Genomic DNA, 12,650 nt, shown 5'->3' with positions numbered 1-12,650 from the left:
GAGCACTGCTGTTTTTGCAGAGGACCTAGATTCAGTTCCCAGCACCCACAGGGCGGCTAACAACTATCCTGAACTCCAGTTCCAGGGAAACTGACGCCCTCTTCTGGCCTCCTCGGGCACTGCATGACACAGGTGCACTTACCTATATGCAGGCAATCATACACTCATACATATAAAATAAAAATAATAAATTTTAAAAATTGTGCCCTTCACCGGGGGTGGTGGCACACACCTTTAATTCCAGCACTCAGAAGGCAGAGGCAAGTGGATCTATGTGAGTTCAAGGCCAGCCTGGTCTATATAGTGAGTTCCAGAACAGCTGGGGCTACAGGGAGACCCTGTCTCAAACCAAAAAAAAAAAAAAAAATTGTGCCCTTCACCAGGAACTTCCTTTTGTTAGTTACATGAGATGAAGACTTAAAAGGACTTTATGTTAACCAGACACATAAAATAAGCAGTTACTACTAACATCAGAATGGCAACTTAAAGAAGTCAATTATTGCTGTTGGGGGGGGGGGTCAAGAAAAAGGGGAGGGGGAAGCATCTCTGAATTCCTGTTATTCTTTCCTCCGGTAATTTTACTTTACACTATTGATAACGGAACCCTACATTTAGGGTACAAAAAGCACAGTCCAGTTATTTCCCACTGAATGAAACATCAATTATACTTGTACAGTGGCAAAATAAGGCGTGGGAGGAGAAGATGAGGAAGGGAACGCCCTTGAACCGCAGAGGAATCTTCCCAGGGAGCCTCTCCCAGCACGGGGCACTCCCCACCGTCAGTGTTCACTTACGGGCAGTGACTTGTGGGCGAACTACGGAAAGCACGAGTAGCCTCGCCCAGCTCAGCGTAGCCAGCCTCTTCCGCCCGGACTCTGGGCCCCGCCCACTTCACGGTCATAGAGCGCGCGGCGCCTGCGACCAAACCGCCCTCTGAGAAGCGAGACCGTCCCAGCCAATGAGCTGTCAGAAATGAGACAAAGTGTCCAATGAGCTGCTGGGATGATCTGGCGGCTGATCAATCACTTGGCCTCGTACCCGGATATGGTTGCTTGGTTCAGAAACCTAGCTGAGGCGGCTGCACGTGGGGCGCTGGCTGAGGGTGCCGAGGAGGGGCGGGCGCTTAGTGAGCCGCGTCGTACGCGTGCGTGCGCGCGCCGTACCAGGGCATCCGGCTGGGTGTTGAGTGCCGGAAGGTCTGTGCGGCTGCTAGCGGCGGGTGGCATTCCCGCTGCAGTGTCCCCCGCCGCCTGGGCTAGGTCCCCCCATGGTACCTTCCGGCGCCTAGTCTGGAAGACGCCGCTCGCTTCGTGGGAACATGAATCTCTTACCTAAAAGCTCCAAGGACTTTGGCTCTGTTGACTATTGGGAGAAGTTCTTCCAGCAGCGGGGAAAGAAAGCTTTCGAGTGGTATGGGAGCTACTTGGAGCTGTGCGAGGTGCTCCACAAATACATGAAGCCCAGGGAGAAGGTAAGGCGTGCGGCTAGGGAGCCCACCGTGGGGACCGGTGCTAGCAGTCTTAAACTTGTTAGACCGGCAGGCGTGGGGGTCTGTCCTCGGACCTATACTCTCAGGATTCCGTACTTCATTCTGGTAAAAAGATAACTTTAAAATAACCTCTTAAAAGATTTTCGTTTAATACTTCATGCTTGAATTAACCCCTTTTGGAATAGTGACTTCTTTAGTATTCGGACCCTGAAAAGGTGTCAGACTGGGCACTGTGCCCAGCCCTCAGGCTACAAGAGCAGTAAGGCATAAACCTTGCACACACTCCCTAAGTGAGGTTATAAGTTCAGTAATAGGTTCGGTAGAGATTGGCTTGTATTGGAACTAAGGTCTCTGAAAAAAGCTTTACTTAGCTGTATGCTGTGTGTCTGTGTGCAGTCTTTTATTTTTCAGTAATTTCAGATGCGTAGGTAAGTGCTCTTCCTTTTACAGGTGAGGATGCTGGAGGAAATAGGTGGAGATTTAAGTAACGTACAGGAGCAGGCCTGACTCCCGAGCTTATTCATTTCTTCCAGAACTATGCTTTTCCAGAGATGGTGACATCAAATCAGAATTTTTAAGGGCTGAATGGGAGGCTGGGCCATAGAGAGGGAGACAGCAATGGGCTTCAGAAAAGTGTTGAATCCTCACAAACTGTAGTTGTCTCCTGAAGCAAATGAGTGGATGGAGGAAATAGTGATGCCACGCTAGATTTTTAACAGTAAAATGAGATTGTAGCTGGTGTTTGGATTTTGCGACTTGCTGTTAATTCTTGAGTAACATACTTATTTCTGTATCACAAAGCCCATCCCCATTTAACCTGTATTGTGGCAAAATGTGGTTTTCGTTAATGAATTCCTTCCAGGTATGTCCAGTCTTTTGCCACTGTAACATAATGTTGTCATCCTCAAGGTTTGCACTTGGGAAACATGTACTGGAATTACCAACAATTAAAAAGTAAAAATAAATAAATAAATAAATAAATAAAAATCACCTCGTAATGTGTTTTTTTGTGTGTGTTTTGTTTTTGTTTTTGTTTTTTTGAGACAGTGTCTCCCTGTAGCCCTAGCTGTCCTGGAACTCACTAGGTAGACCAGGCTGGCCTTGAACTCACAGTGATCTGCCTGCCCCTGCCTTCCAAGTGCTGGGACTAAAGGTGTGGGCCACCATGCCTGGCCACCTCATAATGTTTTAAAAGCGTTGGGTTGCAGGTGGTGGCGCACACCTTTAATCCCAGCACTCGGGAGGCAGAGGCAGGCGGTTCCTCGTGAGTTCAAGCCCCCCCGGGTCCCCATAGGGGGTTCCAGGACAGCTGGGGCTTTAGGGGGGCCCTGTTTCAAAAAAACCAAAAAAAAAAAAAAAAAGTGTTGGGTTGTACTCATAGCTATCCTGGGTGGTGGTTCGCACACACCTCTAGTGATAGTTTCAAGATGGCATCTAGGTTAACTGTAGTGTTGCTCTCTCCTGACCATTGACTCTCTGGCTTTTGGGATTGTGCAATAACCAAGGTGAGACTTGCATCTTGCAAGTATTGAAAGTACATTTCTTTGCCTTGATCACTTCCATTTTGTACATTTTTTTTTCCTTCAGGTGCTTGTGATTGGATGTGGCAACTCAGAGCTGAGTGAACAACTTTATGATGTGGGATATCAGGACATAGTGAACATTGACATCAGTGAGGTTGTCATCAAGCAAATGAAAGAACGCAATGCCAGCCGACGGCCCCAGATGAGCTTCTTGAAGATGGACATGACACAGATGGAGTTTCAGGATGCCTCGTTCCACGTGGTATTGGACAAGGGCACCCTGGACGCTGTCCTGACAGATGAGGAGGAGAAGACCCTGCAGCAGGTGGACAGGATGTTGGCTGAGGTTGGCCGTGTCCTGCAGGTGGGCGGTCGCTACCTCTGCATCTCCCTGGCTCAGGCTCACATCCTGAAGAAAGCAGTGGGTCACTTCTCCCGGGAGGGGTGGATGGTGAGGGTGCACCAAGTGGCCAACAGCCGGGACCAGGTGTTTGAAGCAGAGCCTCGGTTCTCCCTGCCTGTCTTTGCCTTCATCATGACCAAGTTCAGGCCAGTCCCTGGCTCTGCCCTTCAGATCTTTGAGCTGTGTGCTCAGGAGCAGGGCAAGCCTGTGCGGCTGGAGAGTGCCGATCAGCTGGCTGAGGCAGTGCAGGAGCGGCAGCAGTATGCTTGGCTGTGTAGCCAGCTGCGCCGCAAGGCTGGGCTGGGGACTGTGTCTCTGGACTTGTGCAATGGGGACACGGGGGAGCCACGCTACACCCTGCACGTGGTGGACAGCCCCACTGTGAAACCATCGCGGGACAGTCATTTTGCCATTTTCATCAGTGAGTTGGGATTGCTCCCTCTCTTTTCCTGGAGGGGCTGGATTACAGGGCTGGGGCTGGGCTTGGGCCTTGCTGGATGGGTATGTCTTGGCTGTTTTTATTTTCAGAAGGTGCTATTTAAAGGAGGTTAGATTAGTCAAGGCATGGTGAAGGGGGAGTAATAGTTCTGCAGCAAACTGCTTAGATTTGCGCTTGTTCCTTTTGATAGTCCATTGTAAAGACTTGAAGTCCGAGAATGGAGGTGGTTGGGAGGAGAAAGTAGATGTAAATCTAGGCCAATCACACATTATATAGAAATGTTAATTAATGTGAAGAAATGGAAGCAAGGGTGGACTGTTTGGGCCAGGTATGAGTTCTAGGTTCAGCACTGTCTAGCCGGTGACTCATGGAGTTCCAGAAGGAAAGTCGCTATGCTTTTCTGCAAAATTAAGAGAGGCAGTGCAAGGTAGCAGCTAAAAGAGTAAACGCCACAAAAGACTATGTAGTTTCTAGTTGGGTTTGGTCACTTCCTGTTGCTATGACATTGAAAAAGTTACTTTTTTTATTCCTATTCCTTATTTTCCTCATAAATAAAATCGGATTGTAGTCCTCTTTTAGTCATAAGAAGTGTAAAGTCTCTTAGAAAGGATGCCTGGGAAGTGCTAAGTGCTGTATGAATGTTGGCACCCCCAGCGTTTTCCACACTGTTATTGTTGAAGGAAGGGAAGGAGCCAGATTTACCTTAATAAAGATGGAGGGGTAAAAAAGGTTGGAGGAAAGAAGAGAATGTGAAAGTTCTAGATCAGTGCAAGGTGTTGTGGTTTTGCTGGGAATCTGTTTCCTGAGAACCAAGCCCTTTTCTGAGTGTTTCATAATTCTCACTGCCCATCTGTGGGAATGAGAGGGGAGTGGAGAGGAGCCTGGAGTCAGGCTAGAATGCCTAGGCCTGAGTCTGAGCTTTGCATTTACCAGCAGTGTGATGAACTTAGGCAAATCAGAAGTTCTGTGCCTCAGTTTCCTTTTTTGTAAAAATGATAATGCCACTTGCATCTTGGGCTCTGAGGATTCCGTTAGTTTCTGTTAGTGAACAGTTTGAAATCAGGCCTGGCATGGAGTAAGCATTGTTGTTACTTCTGTTGTCCTATCTGCCTATCTGTCTACTTCAGGCATGCCCACACTCTTATCACCCTTGGTTCTGCTTCATGTTTGGTAGGCTGCTCTGCTCTGGAATTGAGAGCCTCTCAGTGGGTCACAGGAAGGAAGCTGGTCCTCTGTCCTGTGGACCACAGTGTGTAGGGCTTGAACACTCTTCCATAGGACTTGCTCTAATCAAGTGATTTTTTTTTTTTTTTTTTTTTTTTTTTTCTAGTACCCCAGGGCCGTGAGACTGAGTGGCTGTTTGGCATGGAGGAGGGCCGGAAGCAGCTGGCAGCCAGTGCAGGCTTCAGGAGGCTGATCACTGTGGCTCTTCATCGGGGCCAGCAGTATGATGGCATGGATAGCATTCAAGCAGAGCTGTCAACTAGGGTCATGGAGCTAGCCCCAGCCGGGATGCCCCCCCAGCAGCAGGTACCAAAATTTTGGCAGCAGCTTTCACTGTTTCTGGAGTCCTGCTAGTAGGCAGGAAGGCACACAGACCCTTGGAAAGGCTAGGACTAGGGAAGGGACAGATGAGAACAAAGGATAATGACACAGATACATGGAAGGTCGTCATGAAACCCAGTACTTTGTATGCTAACCTTAAAACTTAATTGAAAAAAGAAAAAACCTGGAAGAATCTCTGACAGGGTCTGGAGGGGGGTTGGCAGTAAGAGGAAATGTCCCCAGGCAGAGAGAGGAAGGGGAGTAAAAACTCTGTAGGGGCCAAGGATGTAGAGCCCCCTTCCTGAGGGGTTCTGTCTCATTTTTGTTATTGTCCTAGGCTGTTGGGAGTCTTTGTGCTTACTGATGAAACTTTTACATCTTTCCTGGGAAGAGCTAAGTGCAGGTGGCTAGTGGTTTAGGCAATCTCCATGTGTTCAGTTGATTTTTAGAAGGTAGATTGAAGCTTTTGAGCTCTATCTAAAGGCCCCAGAAATCACTGGAATAGAATGGCGAGTCTTTGGAGCTGTGGCTGTCCAGAACCTTGGCCTGGGGAAGTCTTCAGGCTCATACTAAAGGAGGGCAGATAATGTTTCCTATTTCTTAATTGAGCTGATTTTTTGCCACATCTCTGGCTGTCCCTTCAGGTGCCCTTTCTGTCTGTGGGTGGAGACATCGGGGTCCGAGCTGTTCAGCACCAAGACCACAGTGCCTTGAGTGGTGACTATGTTATTGAGGATGTGCAAGGTGAAGACAGGAGATACTTTCGACGACTGATCTTCCTCAGCAGTAGGAATGTGGTGCAGTCGGAAGCAAGGCTGCTGAAGGATGTATCTCGGAGAGGTGAGGGATCACAGGCATGGTGATGGGAGACCCAGCTGGGTGTGACATGCACTTTCTATTTGGAGTAAGCAAAAAGAACAGGGAGCTTGGCCAAGATGCAAGACAGACCTGGGTCCCTGTGACTAGAGGCACAGGGCACTAGGCTGTGCTTTCTCACCATCTGGGCAGGGCACTAGTGGTGATAAGCAAATGGAGGTGTTCTCTTCTTGAGCAAACCCTGGTTCTGAGCTATAAGTAAGGGTAGTAAAGCCCAGTAAGCGTGGTAATTGCTTTAGTGCCTTCCCTTTAAAGGGAATCTGGCTTAGAAGTTGCTACATATATGCCCCTCTGTGCCTCTGTGAGGTGGGCCAGAAACATGGAGGTTGCACATGAGCAACCTGTCCTCTGTAGCAAGACCCAAGGTTACCTGCTTCACAGGGACTTAGATTTGGTGGGTGTCTTAGAAGCCATCTAGTCCAGCACTTTAGTGGAACTGTGTGTGGTGGAAAAAACGCTTCATTCTGAGCTTCCAGTATGAGAGGCCTAACTATAAATGGCTGCAGGGCAATGGAATATGACTGGTGACTGATTTTTTTTTTTTTAATTGTTTATTGATTTTTGAGATAGGGTCTTACTCTGTAGTCTAGGCTGACCTTGAACTTGCAGCAATTCTCCTGCCTCAGTCTCTTGAGTGCTGGGATTACAGGCATGAGGTACCACATTGGCCTGAATTTTAATTTCAATTACTTCATATTTGAATTAGCATGGCCACAGCTATCTAGTGCCCATGGTGTTAGACATTGAGGTCAGAACTTCCCTTAGGGCCACTCTTGAGTGTGTCACAGATGCCCCTTAGAAGTCTCACTGATGGGGAATCACTAATCACTAGCTTGTTTTACTTGCCCCCCCCCCCGTTATGTATGTTTTTAATAATTGTGATCACTTTAAAAGTCATACATACAGAGTTAAAAATAAGGCTGGATGTGGTGGTAATCCCAGCATTTGGGATGCTGTAATACCAGCATTTGGAAGGCAGAGGCATGAAAATCACTAAGTTCAAGGCTATTTTGGTCTACATAATGAGTTCTAGGCCAGACAGGGCAACAGACTGAGACTTTATCTCAAAACAAAACAAAACAAAACAAAACAAAACAAAACAAAAAATATATTTTAGAGTAAAAGTAAATGCTCTGTCTCCTCTTCTCCAGTATAACTTCCCTTTGAGTCACAGAGATTCTAGGAAAGAATCTGAAATTAAGTGTGAATCTCTGTTTAGCCCAGAAGAAGCAGAAAAAGGACAAGAAGAAACAGCGACTTGCTGGTGCTTCTGAGGACCTTCCTCCCGCACCAGGGCAGTCCATCGATAAGAGTTACCTGTGTTGCGAACACCACAAAGCCATGATTGCTGGCCTTGCCCTGCTGAGAAACCCAGAGCTGCTTCTAGGTAAGACACTGCTGCCCAAGAGCTTGCAGACTGTACAAGTGAGTGAGCTGTTGTGCGGCTTAAGTAGCTACTACAAACTGACAGGTGCACACAGCTCCAAGTCTCCCTTCATCTCAACTTTGTTCTGAATTAATGAACATGTAGGTAACTGTCATCTTGAAATAGCTGCCTGTGTTAGGGTATAAATTTTGTTTTTTTCAGTTCATTTTGTTCTAAAATTACAATATAAAATTTATTCAGTGAGGAATATGAAATGCATATTTTAAGTAACTCAAATTTTTGAGTTGTTTAGAATTTTATTTATGAATTTTTGTATGTGTGTAGTTCCCTTGTCACATCTCCAGTGCCTTTGGATAATATGTAGTTTCTCAGTAGTGCCTTATTTGAGCACAAGATATAAGTCTTCTTGGATTTTTATTTTAAAAAATCCTTATTATAGTTAGTGCAGTGATAGGTTTATCTCTGATAACAGACTTGAATCTGACCACATTAGCAAATATGTTCACTCACATTGTCTTCCCTTCCTGGAGTCCCTAACTGCCTAATTGAGACACTGTGTAGCGTAGCCTCTTGGTGTTACCTGTGGCCCTAGAAGGGAAGGTCAGTTCTTAGATTTAATCCCAGGGTTTCACTCCTTTTAGTGATTCTTTTGTTTCTCATCTTTTGTTAATACTCCTGTGGTTGTCTGGTTTCTCTGTGTCTAGAGCTAGGAATTGGGTCTTTGTTTTCTTTGATTTATGGAACTTGAGTGCATTGTTTTCACTTTGTCATGGTGTCTGAAAAGACAGTTTAGGCCCTTTGAATACCAGGTGAGGGGCATTGCACTCATACCACTTGTGATTATAACTATTTCCTAGGGTGGGAGTATATCCAATAACTCTTAAGGGACTCTTGATATGCCAGATGAATCCATTGGAATGTTTAAGGGACCATAACGTAGCATTCTGGTTCATCATCTGGATCTAGTCAACATGAAGTCAATGATCAGATGAAGCTGAATGATCAAATGTCTGATGACGCCAAAATTTCTAGGATGAGACAGGAAGACTTGGTCTAAATCTTAAATCTTGATCAGAGCCTACAATTTTAACTTCCTCATCTGTCTCCCCTGAAGTTAGAGAAAGTTAGAGAAAGTTTTTTTCTCTGAGCAGGTAGCCAAGTGATGCTGTCTTCTTTTATTACAGAGACTCCACTGGCATTATTGGTGGTAGGCCTGGGTGGGGGTAGCCTCCCCCTCTTTGTTCATGATCATTTCCCAAAGTCCCACGTCGACGCTGTTGAGATTGACCCCTCCATGTTGGAAGTGGCTACCCAGTGGTTTGGCTTCTCACAGAGTGACCGGATGAAGGTGCACATTGCAGATGGCCTGGACTACATTACCAGCTTAGCGGGAGGAGAAGGTACTGCTGGGGGAGCATTTGGAGGAGGGAAGATGAGTTAGGGAAGATGAGTCCAACGTTGCCAGACCTGCAGGGGCCTGTAGGATTCATCTCTACATGGTGCATCAGCATCGTTTCATTCACTTGTGTGTTCATTTGGTGGTGCTGGTGTATAGTGGTTAGTAAAACAGACCTATAGTCCTCCCTTTTGACCTTGTAACCCTGCTACTTCCTTATAAGGAAGTTCTATTTTATAGCTGGGTGAAAATAAAAGGAAGAAAAGACAGGGCATATGTTGGGAGATTTAAAAAAAAAAAAAAGCCTCCTTTAGCTATAGGTGAAGTCAGACATAGAGGGAAACTACAGTCACACAGATTAGAGATTCTCAGTCTCAGGGAATTTGGCAAAGACTTAGAATAGTTTTGGTTGGTTGTCACAGGTTGGAGGGAAGCAGGTGATGATACTAGTGTCTAGTGAGGAGAGGGGAAAAGTCACACAGTCTGTGATGACAGAATCTTCTGTCCACGTCAGCAGTGTGGAGGCTGAGAAATGGTGGTGCAGGCTGTACTTACTGTGGATTTTGGTAGCCCAGCTATCTCTGGAATTAAGGTTCCATTTTGTTGTAGTAATTTGTACTATAGACATAGGCTAAAATACATATTAATTTTCTGTAAAATACTAGATTCAATAGGTCTCCTGCTCCTTCTACAACTTCATACATATGTACCTGGTAATTGTGGTTAAAGTTACTGTTCAGCCCTTCCAGGCTTCATCTTCTGCTTTGGCTAGATCATCTTCATCTGCTTTTGGCTGGTTTGCAATTCTGACTGTGTTGGGGAACAAATATACCACAGGCTTCCTATCTCCTCTCACATCTGCTTGCTGCCACCCTGGGGTTTTGACAGGCCTGGAGGGCAGCCCACATTCTCTTAAGTATGTAGAGGCTTTCCAAGGTGACGATCATGTTCACCAGTATTCATTGCATGAGTTATTTATGTTAGAATGAGTCCTATTAAGTGGGACTTTGGAAGACACTTTTACGCATGTGGGGAGGCTTCCTCTGCACTGTAGGACAGTTTAAACTCATGACAAGGACTCTCCTTAACTGTGGCAGTTTCCTTAGTAGGCAGAGTACATCATGCCATCTTTCAGACTTAGGCATGGTGCCCCACAAGTCTTGGAGCAGGTGTGTATAGGAATGTAAACGATGCTGTTTTAGCTCACAGAGACAGGACTCATCTTCTCTTTCCAGCACAACCTCACTATGATGTCATAATGTTTGATGTGGACAGTAAGGACCCGACACTGGGAATGAGTTGTCCTCCTCCAGCATTTGTGGACCAGCTTTTCCTGCAGAAGGTCAAAAGCATCCTGACTGCAGAAGGTATGGAGTGCTAGAGGTGGGCGAGGGAAAGGCCCTTTACAAACATTATTTGGGGCCAGAGAGATAGCTCAGCGGTTAAGAGCGCGTGCTGCTCTTGCAGAGGACCCAAGTTTGGTTCCTGGCACCTGTGCCAAGTGGTTCACAGCTGCCTGTAACTGGCCGCAGGGGATCCAGTTACAGGGGATTCCATAGGCACCTTCACTAACATATTCTTACAATAGGTATATGCTTAAATATACTTTTTGAAAAACTAAAAAAGTTTAAAGACAAATTATTCTTTAATAAAAAAAAATGCCTGTAAATGTGTAGTTTGGTTAGTTTCCCCAAATTAACTATCTACCAGCACCAGACAGTATTTCCAGCTTGCCAGAAGTCCACCTTTTCCCTCCTGGTTACTTGTACAGTAGTCACTGTACTGTTACTGCATCTTAGTTCACACTTCAGCAGCTGAGTGACTGACTGCCTCTCAGATGCTTTCCGATGCTGTGGGCTCCTTGTTGTGTTATTTAATACTCAGAGTAGCCCGTTTTCAGATGAGAAAACTTAGACTGAGAGACTTGCCAAGGTGCTACTCAGTAACAGTTGGAGCTCTGGCTCTGCTGCTTGAACGCTGTAGCTCTTCATAAGTGTTCACAACGTCTTCTGGCTTTCCTGCTTGGTATAAGGTCCTCTAGTATACTGGGCTCATCAGCTTAACCTTAATTGCTAGAAGTTATGATAACCTTGGCCTTCTCACTGGTTGATAAATATTCATGTGATGTATTTCAACAAGTAACTGGGTGTGGTGATGCACGCCTTTAATCCTAGCAGTTGAGAGGCAGAGGCAGGCAGATTTCTGTGACTTCAAGGCCAGCTCAGTGTATATAAGGGGTTTTAGGTTAGTTGCAGGCTGTGTAGTGTCACTATCTCAAAAATTATGATGTCCTTGTAAAACATTAGACATAGATGTGGAGATTGTTAATGTTAGACAAACATCAAGAAAAAGGCTGAAGTTTTCTTTTGCTTTATATACTCCCTATCTTGCTGCTGCTTTGTGCTGTGTGTGTCCGTGGCAAGATAACCATTCCATAGGTATGTTTTCTTAGTTCTCCAGCCTCCATGATAGGCATTTGTGTTCTCCTGACCCTTGTCTCCAGCATGTCCCCTGGTCTCTGTGTCTTTTGCTCTTTCCTTCCTACTTTCCAGGTGTCTTCATCCTTAACCTTGTGTGCCGTGACTTGGGACTAAAGAACTCAGTGCTGACTGGACTCAAGGCAGTTTTCCCTCTCTTGTATGTCCGGCGAATTGAGGGAGAGGTGAATGAGATCCTGTTCTGTCAGCTGCACCCAGAGCAGAAACTTGCCACACCAGAGCTCCTGGAAATGGCCCAGGCTTTGGAGCGGACGCTGAGGAAGCCTGGGCAGGGTTGGGATGACACTTATGTCCTGTCTGATATGCTGCAGACTGTGAAGATTGTGTGAGGCAGCCCTCTTAGCTTTCTGCCGAGGCTGGCTTGAACTGGCCTGCTGGAGGTTGAAGTCATGGTGCACAGCACTTGTAGACCTTGGTTTTTCTTGGGCACACACTCAGCTCCGTTTCCCATCTTTTGGGGTGCGAAGAGGCATTTGGGGAATGATTTTACTTTTTTTGGAAAGCCTTACTATGAAAGAAGTGTGGGGTTGGTCTCCGCTTCTGGAGACTGAAGAAAGCCTAAGAGCAGAAGTTACAGTTTGGCAATGTGGTAGTGTGGATCTTCAGTGTCTTCCAATGTGTTTGAAGACTTGCTCCTCAGCCTTTGGCACTGTTGGGAGATGGAGGAACTTTTAGGAGAGGCCTCGTAGAAGGAAGGTAGGTCATTGGTGTGACCGAACGCTGAAGGGGCTCTTGGAACGTGGGCCTCTGCTTTTCAGCTGCTGTGAGGCACGCTTGTTCCACCATGTCTACCCTATGTGATTTCCTGCCACTCCACAGGCCCAAGCAGTGGGTCTTCCCTCTGTAGCCTGGAACCTCCAAACTAAGCCAAATAAACCTTTCCTCCTTATAAGTCTGTTGTCTCAAGTATTTTTTTTTTTTTAATGACAGAGCTAGGAGGTGATTTTCAGCAGGCTGTTTACTCAGCTCTAGTCCCACCCCCTCAAGCACTCACCCTTTTGAGGTTTTGTGTGTGTAGAGTCACTTCTTGTATCAGATCTTTCCCACTAAAGACTGATTGACTTTTGCCTTAATGACAGGCAGATGAGTGTTTA

General features: G+C 46.2%; 1 protein-coding gene across 1 annotated transcript; it reads left to right on the top strand.

Moving 5' to 3' along the window:
• The first annotated feature begins 1,069 nt into the window (after nucleotides 1–1,069).
• Eef1aknmt (eEF1A lysine and N-terminal methyltransferase) lies at nucleotides 1,070–12,448 on the top strand. Its single transcript, XM_008848503.3, has 8 exons — nucleotides 1,070–1,471; nucleotides 3,077–3,836; nucleotides 5,185–5,384; nucleotides 6,044–6,239; nucleotides 7,495–7,662; nucleotides 8,847–9,062; nucleotides 10,294–10,425; nucleotides 11,611–12,448. Exons 1-8 carry the CDS (start codon nucleotides 1,319–1,321, stop codon nucleotides 11,883–11,885), a joined length of 2,100 nt encoding a protein of 699 aa, XP_008846725.1. The 5' UTR covers nucleotides 1,070–1,318; the 3' UTR covers nucleotides 11,886–12,448.
• The last annotated feature ends 202 nt before the right edge of the window (nucleotides 12,449–12,650 follow it).

This window comes from Nannospalax galili, unplaced genomic scaffold (assembly GCF_000622305.1).
Source record: "Nannospalax galili isolate Female #2095 unplaced genomic scaffold, S.galili_v1.0 scaffold624, whole genome shotgun sequence".
NCBI classification, from domain to species: Eukaryota; Metazoa; Chordata; class Mammalia; order Rodentia; family Spalacidae; genus Nannospalax; species Nannospalax galili.
The sequence above is the reverse complement of the archived record's forward strand: the minus strand, read 5'-3'. Positions and strand labels throughout refer to the sequence as shown.